General features: G+C 34.3%; 1 protein-coding gene and 2 long non-coding RNA genes across 52 annotated transcripts in view; 2 read left to right on the forward strand and 1 right to left on the reverse strand.

Moving 5' to 3' along the window:
* The first annotated feature begins 2,031 nt into the window (after positions 1-2,031).
* Positions 2,032-4,827, forward strand: LOC147843609 (uncharacterized). Its single transcript, XR_015494058.1, has 2 exons — positions 2,032-2,145; positions 2,287-4,827. It is a non-coding gene; the product is annotated as an uncharacterized LOC147843609 (long non-coding RNA).
* Positions 4,828-5,188: 361 nt separating this feature from the next.
* LOC147843610 (uncharacterized) lies at positions 5,189-8,170 on the forward strand. The gene is made up of 2 exons (XR_015494154.1): positions 5,189-6,111; positions 6,184-8,170. It is a non-coding gene; the product is annotated as an uncharacterized LOC147843610 (long non-coding RNA).
* foxp1b (forkhead box P1b) overlaps positions 7,383-13,510 on the reverse strand; it is a 289,418-nt gene continuing 283,290 nt past the window's right edge. For 35 of the 50 annotated variants that reach the window (XM_087255908.1, XM_087255921.1, XM_087255913.1 and 32 more), the window contains one exon: positions 7,383-11,768. In XM_087255908.1, the coding sequence (XP_087112034.1) occupies positions 11,624-11,768 (145 nt within the window). In that variant the 3' untranslated portion in view covers positions 7,383-11,623. 50 annotated transcript variants of the gene reach the window in all.

Genomic DNA, 13,510 nt, shown 5'->3' on the forward strand with positions numbered 1-13,510 from the left:
TAGCGACAAAATTTCAACAAAATTTAAAATCTTTTTTTTTTTTGTTTCTCTTGATTTTCCTCTTTTTAAAAAGATTTTTATTTCATATTTATTTCTAACATATACATTTATGCTACTAATTTTGACCGTTATTATAATTATTTTGTTTCTGACTAATCTAATGTATATGCACAAATATATTATTGTAAATAATTAGTAAATTGTCATCCTATAGAAAATATTTATTTAAATGAGAGATTTATGAGGTACCCATACACAGTATGCTGAGCACTGTATATATACAGTTAGAGGGATATGTTTATACTTAATTTAAAGTTTTACATATGTAAATATATACAACATGTCCTTCTACAAAAAAAAAAATCTTTTGTTTTCTGAACAATAAAAATATTCTCAAAATGTCCTCTGTAAAATCCCTCTAACTTTGTCTAAAAATATAAAATAGATAGAAATTGTTCAGACTTCATCCAGTGTTATATGCAAATTAGTGCATTTTTCACACAATTTATTTTCTATTTTCTTACTTTGTTTTTATTAATTTTAATTATAGTACAAAACTCAGTGAACAGTACAGAATCTGTACTTAGACTACATTTATGTGCAATGTGTATATACTGTAAATTTTCTAAATTTTCTTTTTTTCTTAAACCCTACTATTTTTTTTATATATATATTTTATATTAATGTTAAGCACCTTGGGTCTGAGAGTAACGCAATTTCGATTCTCTGTATGTCTTGTACATGTGGCTGAATTGACAATAAAGCTGACTTTGACTTTGACTTTGAGAATATTAACTTATATAATACTCCAGAATGTACTTTCCCACCTCAATATTGATTAAACAGAAATAGCGGTCACACTTTATTTTGATGGTCCTTTTGTTGAATTTAAGTTACATTGCATTTACATGTCAACTAATTCTCATGAGATTATGAGTAGACTGTCAGGTTGGGGTTAGGGTTAGTGTAAGTTGACTTGTACTTGCAAAGTTTCTTATAGTCAGTTAAATGTCTGTTGAAGGAGTAATATCAACATATTAACATTAGAACTGCGGGAGGTCGCTGTATACCTAAAGTTTCCAGTGCAGGTACATTTTACTGTTAAATCCACTGTTAACTAAAAGTGTCTGGACTCATGAAATAATGATTACAGGATAATAAGATTATTTTAGGAGAAAAACACCAGTAAAGTTTGAACATTTATGAGTTGGTTAAAATATCTACATTTTTTAGTCATCATACTCTAATGCACAACTTATTTCTCCAGAGTCTCCATCGTTCATTGCATTTTGTGTTTTTAATATCTCTACAAATCGCCTTCTTTTAGTCATTGTGACAATTCATTTATTATAACCACTAATTCAGAGAGTGAAACTGAAAGTAAAAGTCATTGGTGAGTAATTTCAAATATAAGCAGTGCATAAATTCTTTTTAATCTGTTTTTATCTAAACAAATTTTAATATCTGGCAATTGTAAATAAGGAAATTTTAGTAAAAGTCAATGACTTGGAAGCTTGAATGTTTTATTGAAGGTCTGTTATGTACAGTTATATAACAGTGATGGGTAAAATTAACCCCTATGGCGACTCTAGTGTTAAGCAGACAGTTTACTAATACTCAAATGGACCATCAAAATAAAGTGCTACCGAAAAAGCTTTTTTAAAAGTTATCAAATAAAATATACATATTTACAACATAATTTTAGAAAACGTCACTACAAAACTGTTTACAATCTGTAAAGCAATCAATCAACTGAAGAACAATAGTGGTAACTTTTAGTATATTTATAAACCCTATTGACCTGTCTTGCCATAAAACATTAAAACATAATTTATTATTTTTGAGCTTATCATTCATCTTAATTGTATACATAATTATTCTTTCCATACATATGTGTGTGTGTGTGTGTGTGTGTTCATTTTCAGCCCGGTGAGGCCTGTACAACAGCTGGCAGTAATTGAAACAAAACATCGGCTGATTAAGCAGCATCTGACAAGCCATGATCCAAACAGCGAATCAAAAAACACACACACACACACACACACACAAGAGGCTCTGGAATGAAGTGGTCATCATCTAATTAACACAAAATGTTTTAATTACAGGCTAAACCAAGCAGCACAGCGTGTCAATTTAACTGATGCGGTAAGTGGCGGTTTACAATATCAGAAAGCGACAAATAATTGGAATCTAATTGCAGCAGGTCTATTGCCCACCAGTGCCCGAAGCAGCTCATCTTAATAAACTTTTCTCTCTCTCTTCTTTTAAACATCAATCGGTGAATAGCAAACAGTGCCGGCCCTGCTAATTGCCACGTCGCAGGATTGGGAATTTGCCAGCGCTGACTATTAAAGCTGAAGCTCTTGTGTGGATTGCTGTTGCATCGCCACACTTTAATTAGAATGAAACGAGGGGCAGGAACGGAGTCTTGTTACTGCAATTCAATATATGTAAATAAGATAATGCACTAATCTGTCCATTTCATTTCCAAAGCCTACGCAGACCGTGGACTCGGTAATAAGGGCTGGAGACTCTCACTTGGTAACACAAGCAGACTGGTGTGAATGACATGATAGAGACGGGACACTTTTTATTTGCAGACATATTTTAAAAAAAAAATTAGGATTAAAAGGTATTGGTGCTTTGCAAGAGACATGCTAATGCTGAATGCCACATGTTTGTGTTTCATTTCAAGCCTTTAACATACTAGTAAAAATGAGAATGTATGGTAAAAAAATATATTGTTTCATCAGAGAGTATTTTGATTTCATTTGAATACTTTAAACGCTTTTTTTTTTGTTTATCCATTCTTTTTTCTGTAATATTGATACCATTATAAGAAACAACTTATTTGGTTCTGACCAATTCATTTCTTACATTTCTTTCCCAAACACAAAACTGAGTCCTTAACATTTAAAAAAAATATAATAATAATCTTTTTTTATTTTCCCATTTAGCATCATACACAGTTTTCAAGTTTTCAATCAAGCAAACTAATCTGCCAATGGGGTGAGAAAAATAATCTTGTTTTTCAATTTGTGATGATTATTTTGCTTACCTCATTGGCAGATTATTTTACTTGCTTTAAGGAAAAACACTTCATTTTAGCATATTATTTCTTAAAACAAGACAATATTTTTTGCTTGTCTAGAAAATGCTTCTTGATTTAAGAACTTTTAGATATTTGGACTAGAAACACGACAAAAAATCTAAGTAAGAAAAGCATTTTTTTGCAGTGTAAAGTGACAATACGGCAAATGTAAATGGATGCAAGTCTTTTTATTCCTAACATTCAGGCAGATCCATAAACAGTCCTTTTTTTGAAGGGTTTGAAACAGAAACAGGCGTCATGGTAGCGCAGTGAGTAGCACGATCGCCTTACAGCAAAATGGTCACTGGTTCGAGCCTCGGCTGGGTCAGTTGGCATTTCTGTGTGGAGTTTGCATGCTCTCCTCGTGTTAGTGTGGGTTTCCTCCGGGTGCCCTGGTTTCACCTCCAAAGATGTGGTATAGATGAATTAGGTGAGCTAAATTATAGTTTATGGGTGTGAATGAGTGTGTGTGGATGTTTCCCAGTGATGGGTTGCAGCTGGAAGGGCATTCGCTTCGTAAAACATATGCTGGATAAGTTGGCGGTTCATTCCGCTGTGGCGACCCCAGATTAGTAAAGGGACTAAGCCGAAAAGAAAACGAATGAATGAACCAGAAACTGTTCCATCGTATGCCATGAGGAAAGAAGCTGGTAATAGCACAGCGACAACAGCAATAAAATGAGCAGGCTCCAAATAACACATGAAATATTAGCAGCAAAAAAACTCAAACCATCATTTTATATTGTTTCCTTTAAATCTTGTCTTCCAGCATCTTTAATTAATAATATGCCCGATGACATTTATGAATGGGAGCAATAAGCTAAGCGGGAAACAATTTATGTCACCTAAAGCTTTTTAACAAATCAATGCAACTATTTGTAATTGCTTGTTTCACAAGATTAAAACTGCTTAGTCCTGATCTCTGTCTGCTGTTTAGTGGAGAACATGACCCCCCGCATCCCCCATAAAAAGCAAACTCCTCATCAGCGGCATTCATTTCCATCAGCCAATCCATATCGCTAATATTTCTGGGATTTTAATGCACTAACAATTTATAGCTGGTCAAATGCAGTTACCTAAATTGCTGTTGGTAAAGGACAGTTTAACTGTCTCTTTTTAATTAGAAGGTAATTTAATGTGCGAGCCGCAGAGACAGTGGACTTCAGCGCTCCATAACAAACAGTGCAAATATCTGATGTTGTGCTGATCACTTGTGCCTGATTTCAGCCTTATCTCGGCACGTCACATGTGCATATATGAAACACTATTAGCTTTTATTATACTGTAACCATGTGAAGCTGCGCAGGTGATGAAAGACGGAAAAAAAGAGCCATTTTTATTGCATCTATTCTGAACGTGTGAGTCTGTTTTAGACAACGACTGTAACACAATAATCAACGTGCGAAAGTAAGGGTTTTAGATCAGTAAAAAAGGGATTTATAGATTAAAAAGAAGAGCAATGTGCAAATACAGAGACATTTAAGGAACCTTTTTTGTTTTTCTTAGAGCAAAGACAATTGTGTGTGTGTGTGTGTGTGTGTGTTTTGAAATCCTCCTTGTGTATCCTTCATGGAATCATATATTGTCATGCCTGAAAAATGTAAAGATATTTAGTAAAATTATTATCATTCTAAAAATGTGAACACTTTATACATGTCGTATGGATAAATAGTAAAGGCTTTGTAAAATACTGTATCTCATTAATTAAACTCAATAAATTGTGTATATTTTCCTCATTATATTTCTTTATTTTATGGGTTTATAAATCAGTGTTATGATCATGATCTATAGCTCATTCTCAGTTTTTAGCCACTGGCGGTAACAATAATCAGCAAAGTGAGAAATTAAAGGCTTTACATTAAAGGGCAGAACAGAAAAAAGTGGAAACCAGAGAAGAATAAAAATAAGAGATGTGCAGATTTACACACAGCCTAAACACACAGACACAAAGAACCCTTTTAGTGTCTGTTTTTTACTTGTGTATTGAAATCCTTGTGTGATCAGTGGTTTATAAACTATATATATATATATATATATATATATATATATATATATATATATATATATAGTTGTTAACAAAAATGTGTACAACATACATACTGTATGTTGTATGAATAGTTAATACATTTTAATTACAAACTTGTATTATCTCATTAAGAAAACCTGATACATTCTGTAGCTTTCCTCTTTATTTTATGGTCTTATATATCAGTATTATTATCATAACTGACTGTACAGACATTTTAAAGAGCATTTATAAGTGTCTGCTTTTACTTTTGTGTATTGAAACAGCAGTGGTCAGAGATTTAAAAACTATTAATAACTGTAGAAAAAAACGAAATAAATAAGTGTTTTGTCAAATTATTTGCATTTTAAAAAATGTTACAACAACAAAATATATCTTATTTTTATATACAAACTTTTATCTCAAGAAAACTTGATACATTTCATTCTCCTCTGCATATTTCTTTATTTTATGGTTTTATAAATCAGTGTTATGATCTAAAGCTCATCCTCAGTATTTAAACACTGACTGTAACAATAATCAGCAAGGTGAGAAATTAAAGGTTTTACATTGAAGGACAGAACAGAAATAGGTGGGGGTTATAGATGGAAAAGAAACAAAAGAAACAAAAATAAGAGATGTGCAGATTTACACACACACAGCCTAAAACACTTCTAGAGCTATTTTATTTTCTGTTTTTCCGTTTGTGTATTGAAATCTTTCTAGTGTGTCCTATAGCAGTGGCCAGTGCTTTATTAACACTTTAAGCCTTACAAAACGGAAAAAAACCTAGTATAGTATTTTGTAAAATTATTAACAATTTTAAAGTGTGAAATATGCATATGTTGTTGTATGAGTAGTTAACAAAAAATGCATTACCTAATAAATAAACTTTTCTTTTTCATATTTCTTCATTTTATGGTTTTATAAATCAGTGTTATGATCATGATCTATAGCTCATCCTCAGTTTATAGACACTGACTGTAACAATAATCAGCAAAGTGAGAAATTAAAGGTTTTACATTAAAGGACAGAACAGAAATACAGTAAGGGGGATTATAGACTGAAAATAAAATAAAAATAAGAGATATGCACATTAACAGACACAGCCTAAACATACTGACATTTAAAGAGCCATATCTTTTTTTTATTCTTTTGCTTTTGTGTATTGAAATCAATATTTTGTATCCCATACCAGTGGCCAGTGCTTTAAACTATTAAAAAAACTGAAGAAAAAAACAACTATTTTGTGAAAATAAATGCTTTTAAAAATGTGAAAAATATACATACAGGGTACGGAAATTTGTGATATTTCAGTTTTTCTTTTTTTAAATAAATCTGCAAAAATGTCAACAGTTCTCAGTCTATATAGGCTGCATTAATGAGGAAACAATTATCAAAAGATTTTTAGCAAATGGCTGCAATATAACAAAGAGTGAACAATTGAAGGGGGTCTGAATACTTTCTGAACACACACTGTCAAATAGTTAACCAAAAATCTTATTTTAATAACAAACTTTTATTACTTAATTAAGAAAACTTGATCAATTTTGTACTGTTTCTCTGCGTTTTTATTTATTTTATGGTTTCATAAATCAGTCTCATCATATAGCAAACCAATTTCCTTCTATATTTGCTAAAAAAACACCCCAATCTTACAACAAAGTGCATTTGTGTGCTGCAAACAAATACATCTATATGTTAGAATATGTGTATCTAGATCTTATATTGACTATTAATAATCAACTGAAGGTCAAATGATAACACTGCAATCATCTTTGTTTAAAATAAAATAAAGTGGTTCCCACAACATGATGAAAATGCAGTGTTTTTGTATTTAAATCCTTAAAATAATTTGACTTAAAAGCAGAATTGCGTTTTTAAACCATTTTACTGGAAAACAAGAATAACAGCGATTAAGAAAACGTTTTTTTTTTTCTCCCGTTGTGCTGTAGAGAACAAACACCTGCTTTTACAGCTAATCTAGAGCAGAAAAACAGGATCTTTCTGAGCACATTAAAAACAGCTTAACACCAGCAAAGAAGAGAAAGAGCGTACAAACCGCTCCGGTCAATGATAACACAGACAAATCTGTTTTCTATTCTACAGTTTTAAGAATCCAAAAACGGAGGATTATCCCCGGATCCATTCCCTCCCCTCTCGCTCACAGATGTCTGCAACTTTCCTTTTTTCCCCCTTTTGCTCCAGAAAAAAAGAGCAAGGATTATGAAGTCAATGACATCTGCAGCAGTTTGGCTATATTGAAATACATACAGCAGTAGCTCGTTTTTCTGTGTTTTTCCCACTTGTTTTAATAGTAAATACAAAGCAGTTGTGATAAAGCAAACATGGTGATACAAACATTACTTTTCCCTTCTCTGAAAAGAGAAAATGAGAGGACACACAAGCTATAAATGTGGTGTATGTACAAGAACAGAGACAGCAAACAGTTTACCGCATGTGAGAAGCAAAATAAATGGAAGAAGAAGCCTTTCTTAGCTATGTAACAGAAAAAGCCTGAGGTTTGGATTGCTTTAAAACAATAAAAAGGGGAGATCCTGATGATAAACAAGCTCTGATTTGAATAGAATTGTCTCTCTTAAAATAGTTTGCTACAGTTTTAGACTAAACATGCAGGACATACGACTAAGTGCAACTGAGTGAAATTGTACATCTTTTGTTCTAGTCATTCCCTATAGGTTTGAACTGAGGTATGCAGACTAATCATGCTGTATTTCTTCAGTAATGCCGAGCTACACATGCGGCGAACGCTCTCGTCATCCCACTCCATATATAACAGAAGCATCACTCGGAGGCTCCGTTCGTTCTAGTGAATCAGTAAGAAATGCTTGAATCGATTTACAAATAGTAGTAACTGCCATTAAAGTACCTTGTACCCAGCTCATTGGTTGACAGGAGTGTTTTTTAATATAAAAAAGTAATAAGTTGACAGACACTAAAACACAATCATAGAGCATTGGCAAGGTTAACAAAAGGACATCCCGTTTTTCGAATTTACAAGTGGCATACAATCGTTTCAAAGAATAAAATGACCAAAAAAAAAAAAAAAAGAAGCTAAATTATGAGAACAAACGAAATGCTCATCATTGTGTGGTCCAGTTTGAAGTTCAGTTCACATTGTGTTATGCAAATGTTTTCCCCCTCCTGGATTTCAATTTCCTGTGACGACAGCGAACACAGTTTTAAAACTCTTTCATCCGTATCCTTCTCCGTTATAGCCATCATTTCCTGATAGAACACTCCCTTTTTTCCCTTTTGGTTGGCCCGAAGACAACATTGCTTTGATTTGGTCGTGTGTTGGTCTCCATCTCTGCCTCTCCTCTACTATTTTGGTCACAGGCAAAGACATACAGCTGCCCATCCAACAGCCCCTTTGGCTTTTTTCTTCTTTTTTTTCTTTTCTTCGCCAGACGTTTGCATTGGGGAGCGCTAAAAGGATATTTGGCCTTTCGTTCAGCTATTGCATGGAACATAGAATATATCTCGTCTTGTAGTATCTTTGGTAGTCACAGATAAAACATAAACACAGGCAAAAGCAAATGACAATAAAAATGGAAGTAATAAATAAGAACACAAAGTGGTTGCTTGCAGTCATTCGTAAAAACAAAACAAAAGGATTGGTCTGGTCTTTGAATCTAATCTAGCGGGCGACAGCAGCTTTCAATTTAGAGCCGTGGTTCGACAATCATGTGGCAAGAATGGTCATAGTGGGCTGCCCCAGTGCCGTAATGCTCAGTGGTCATAGACGTCGGCTTGTAATCCCTTTAACATTTCTCCGGTGTGTAATTATTATCATGTCACTGATGTGGGGGAATGCAGTTTAAAGTCATCCAGACATTACAGAACTCAATCAAAAGACAAAACTAAAGTCATACATGCCGTTCAGGAATCACAATTAGCTTCCTTGGTGATATTTTCTTGACATTTCATGTTTGCAGAGGGTTTCGATCGGTGATTTGGTTGACGCTGACATGCATCACCTCCAAAGGGGATTTTTTTTTTTTGAGAGTATCATTTCAGAACGATAAACGTTAACCTGCGCTGATTTCTCTGTCATTCATTCCACGTGGAAATTAAACTTCATTGGTGCGTGGAGAGGGAGCCTTCATTATGAGTAGTGCATTTGCAGATGGACTTCATGAGCGGGAAAGAGCACGAGTGTGTGTGTGTGTGTGTCGTATGCAAGGGCAATGTGACTGCAAAGTGAAACGCTAGGAACAAATGACAGAAAAATACTAGACGGTAATGCAACATTCTGCTTGAGTTTGGAAAGGAAGAGGGGGAAAAACAAAAGAGAGAGCATAAGAAGCCTAAACATTCATCCAGTGCTGAGCACACCATAACTCCACATCATTATTCATGAGGTCTGATCAGTTACCAAAACAAACAAACCCAACAACAACAACATCAACAAAATAAAAGGATATATAGCTAACAGCACAGAGTAATGAGAGGACACTACGTTTCAATTATTCGCCCAGGAACCCTCAAAACACTGGACAGATATTCTCCAGCTGCCACGACAGAAAACCTAAAGATATAGTGCACTTGACAAATGAACATTCTGTCATTTATCCCTGCCTTTTTTTATCCATGAAAACACAAAATGAGATATTTTGAGGATTGTACCTGCTGCTCTTTTAATGCGGTTTAATTTAATGCAAAGTGAAGCGTTCATACTTCATAAAAGACACAAAACATGGTCGTGTGATTTAAAATAAAAGTGAATTAAATTATATTTGGCTTCAGCGTTGTATGGTTAAATAAATACGACATTCAAACTACAAGTAGGTGGTGGCAATTCCCTGTTTTAATAAGCGATTCACTGAATCATTGATTCAAATGGTTCGTTCAAAACAGCTGATCCATTAAGTTAATAAACAGGAGATTTTAATGTCCGCGGGGTTATTCATTTTTACATGCATGATGATAAAAGTTTAGACTGTCAATGCATGATTTGGCTTGTTTTTTTTTTTGTAAAATGAGTGACAAAGTCAGTCAGCATACTGTTAAAACAATTCATATTTTATAGCATTAATAACTTTAACATTTTATAGTATATACCAGTGGTCCCGAACCCCTCAGTACCGGTCCGTGGATCAATTGGACACCGGGCCGCACAAAAACTCATTAATTATTTCAGTTTTATTAATTATCTGAGTCTGAAAAATGACCATATTGTCTCTGTTAAATCTCGGTCACTTGAGCGCCCAAATTTAACCTACATGTTAGCAAAAACAGACGTCTTTGGAAAGTTTCTTTGCTAAGAGGAAAAGGTCCAGAGATGAACCAACGAACTGCTAAGGACTGGATCTGCAACCCAATTGTCAACAAATGAGGTGAATCCAGCTTGTCTGCGAAGAAGATCAACAGCTGGAGATCGCAAACGACGGTTAATTTAGGGGCCGTTCACATGCCACACTTATTCCGTGTGCAAGTTCGTTATTTCCAATGGAGGGTCACTCATACTGGAAACAACGTGCACAAGCAATCCTGCAAGTGTACTGCGAGTCATGTGACAAGGAACTGACCGATCAGCTTCACCTTGTATAGAATATACAGATTTCAGTAGACTAATTACTTCAGACAAACACAGAACCCCCAAACACTGCAGGGCTTTTTTATTTTGTCTATAAATAAGCAATGTTTTGTCAGCTCACCAGCTTCTCAGAAAACTGTTAGCAATCTAAATAGAACCCATCTAAAATCTACCACCTAAGACTCCGCGGTGATAAAAAGGTTGGGGACCGCTGGTTTATGTAGATAAGAGACAAAACAAAATACAAGCAGAAATTCACTCAAATTATAAACTTGATTGAAACTGAGAATCAGTCTGGTGTGTGAACTGATTCACTGGAATTTCAGTATGTTGATTATATTTAAAAAATCAATCGAATATACACCTCAAAATGAATCATTTTGTGTTTCGCAAAAGAACGAGAGTAATCTGGGTTCAAAAAATCTCAAGTGGTCCAGAACAACATGATGACAGAATCACATTTTTGGGTGCGCCATCTCTTCAAGAGTATCTGAAGGCAGAGACAATGAATTAAAGTCACATACGTACACGCACACTGTGAGTGGCACGCTTATCCAAGCGCTTATGATCTGTGTGTGTGTGAAAGAGTTTGTGATCAGTGTTTATTGAACTCAGAGGGCATTGAGTCTTTCTCAGCTGTGTTTTCATGTCCCCTCTGGTCTCACTTATGCCAAAAGGAAGTTGAAGCAGGCCCCAGTACCAAACGTCTCTTCATCAGGCGATGAGTAGAAATGTACGCATCTCGTCTTTTAACCGAAAAGTAGAAACAAATCAAAAATACTTCCAAATGGAATAGATTTTCTTATCTCGTATTCTGGTTTCATATTTAATGGCACTAAGAGTAAATCAGAACATTTTTAGTAGCTGTCAACAAGAGGATTGGGAATCCAGTCTTGGGCTTGCTATATGTGGAGTGGTCTCGCAGTCAGTATTGCCTCTTCGGCAGAGGACCTGGGAGAAACCAGGCTTACAGCATGTCCTCGGTGCCGTGGTCATCCTCGTAATCTCTGTGGTGGTCAAAGTCTGGACTGTGATTGGCTGTTGTCACAAGGGAAAGGGGGCCGTCGTGCTCCTCTGGGTCCATTGGCTCCTCTTTTACGCTGATATGATGCCTGGGGAAAAAAACAGAACTTTAATGTACTTGAATGTTAAAAGCTTCTCTCTTCTCTATTCTCTCTCTTAAATAAATAAAAAAACACTTTCTTTTTATTTATATTTTTAATTTTTATCAATCGATGCGCTGGCTATTTTCTAGTTGCCATAAAAAAGGCACAGAAACAATTTTCAGTCAGAAATGAAAAGTAAGATTAAATTAAATTATGGCAATAATTAATTATGGTAATATTTATTTCCCAAAAAATTTGTTTGTGTTTTTTAATCATTTTTTTAATGATTAGTTAAGCGCTTCTATAGGCTGATGTAGACATCTACGTCAAGAGCACGCATATGGCTCTATCACACCCTGTGCGTGGTCGCATGACCCTCGTTGTGGCTGTTGTTGACACGCACCTCTCAAAAAATATAACTAAACATCGCAACTACGCATAGCACAAGCTCTGTGATTGGTCAGCTTTGTAGCGCTCATGAATGTGGGTGGGACCGAGAGCCTTGTGCGAGTGTTTACAAGTGTGGAGTCTCATGAAGGAGTTCCAGATAGAAAGTTTGTTTTGTGTTTACCTTATGATTAAAGTTGTTGCACGTCCGCCGGTTCCAGCCTCTAAACGAGCTAGTTTTTGCTACTTCTACATTACGGTAGCGTTCAGAAAAAAACAAAACACCAGCAAAGAAACTCGATACAGAGGAACATAAACCTAACTGCCAGCTAGCAATTCTACCAAAATAATAAGTATAAATCAGGCTTGATGCATTTATTTGTTTTAGTTAATCTAAACATTTACTAACACCTCAATGAAAGCCAAAGTTTCACCTGTTAAAATCAGGGTAATTATTGGTTATAAATATATTATTTTTAGCCAGTTGAAAAGAAAATACTTCTCATTTTTATTTTATTCAACTAATAAATTTGATAAGAACTCAAATTTACCATAATAAAATATTTGAACTAATATAGCAAGTATGTTTTAAGAAAAATGATGCAGACATATTCAGAAAAAAACTCATTACACTAATTAAAAACCCTGATAGTATCTCAATGATATTAATGTGGGTTATTATTATGTGGAAGACCTGCTGATACGAAGTAACAATTAAAAACTGCATTCTTATTAACTAATGCTGACAAACAGTAGCCTAATAAATACTGACAGAATGCTACTGCTCAATTTGAATGCATTCTCTAATAATAGCTCTAAATCAGAGATGCCCAAAGTTAGCCCATGGTAACATCTTTAATACAGTATTTTCTAATTTAATGCAACCATTCATTTCTTAGTATTATTTTTGAGCTACAAAGGACAAACTTGAATTAAAAATTTCAATTAAATGTTGTAAATGAATCTAATTTTATTTTTAAAAAGAACAAACTGCTCATTGGATAGACCACAATACAAAAGTCCTCAATGAGCAAATCAAGGCAAAGACTGGTGCAGCTTGACTAGTGTATTCAGCATTAAACTTCTTAGACTTCTTATGTTTTCATTTCATTAGGTTCATTATAAAATGTAAAATATATGTAATGCATTAGTTAATATTAATTAAGTAATGTTTTATATCTATTTTGAAATAAATAAGGAAATTATCCATGGCAACTTGTAATACAGCTTGAAATAATTATGTTTGCTCCACAATCCTCAATGAAGTTTTATTTTTGGCCCTTCATAAGAAAAAAGTTTGGGCAGCCTTGCTCTAAACTAATAGAGAAAACAAAAATGTAGACAGGCAATTAAACAACATA

Source organism: Danio rerio, chromosome 6 (assembly GCF_052040795.2).
Source record: "Danio rerio strain M-AB ecotype USA chromosome 6, GRCz13ab, whole genome shotgun sequence".
In the NCBI taxonomy this organism is placed as follows: Eukaryota; Metazoa; Chordata; class Actinopteri; order Cypriniformes; family Danionidae; genus Danio; species Danio rerio.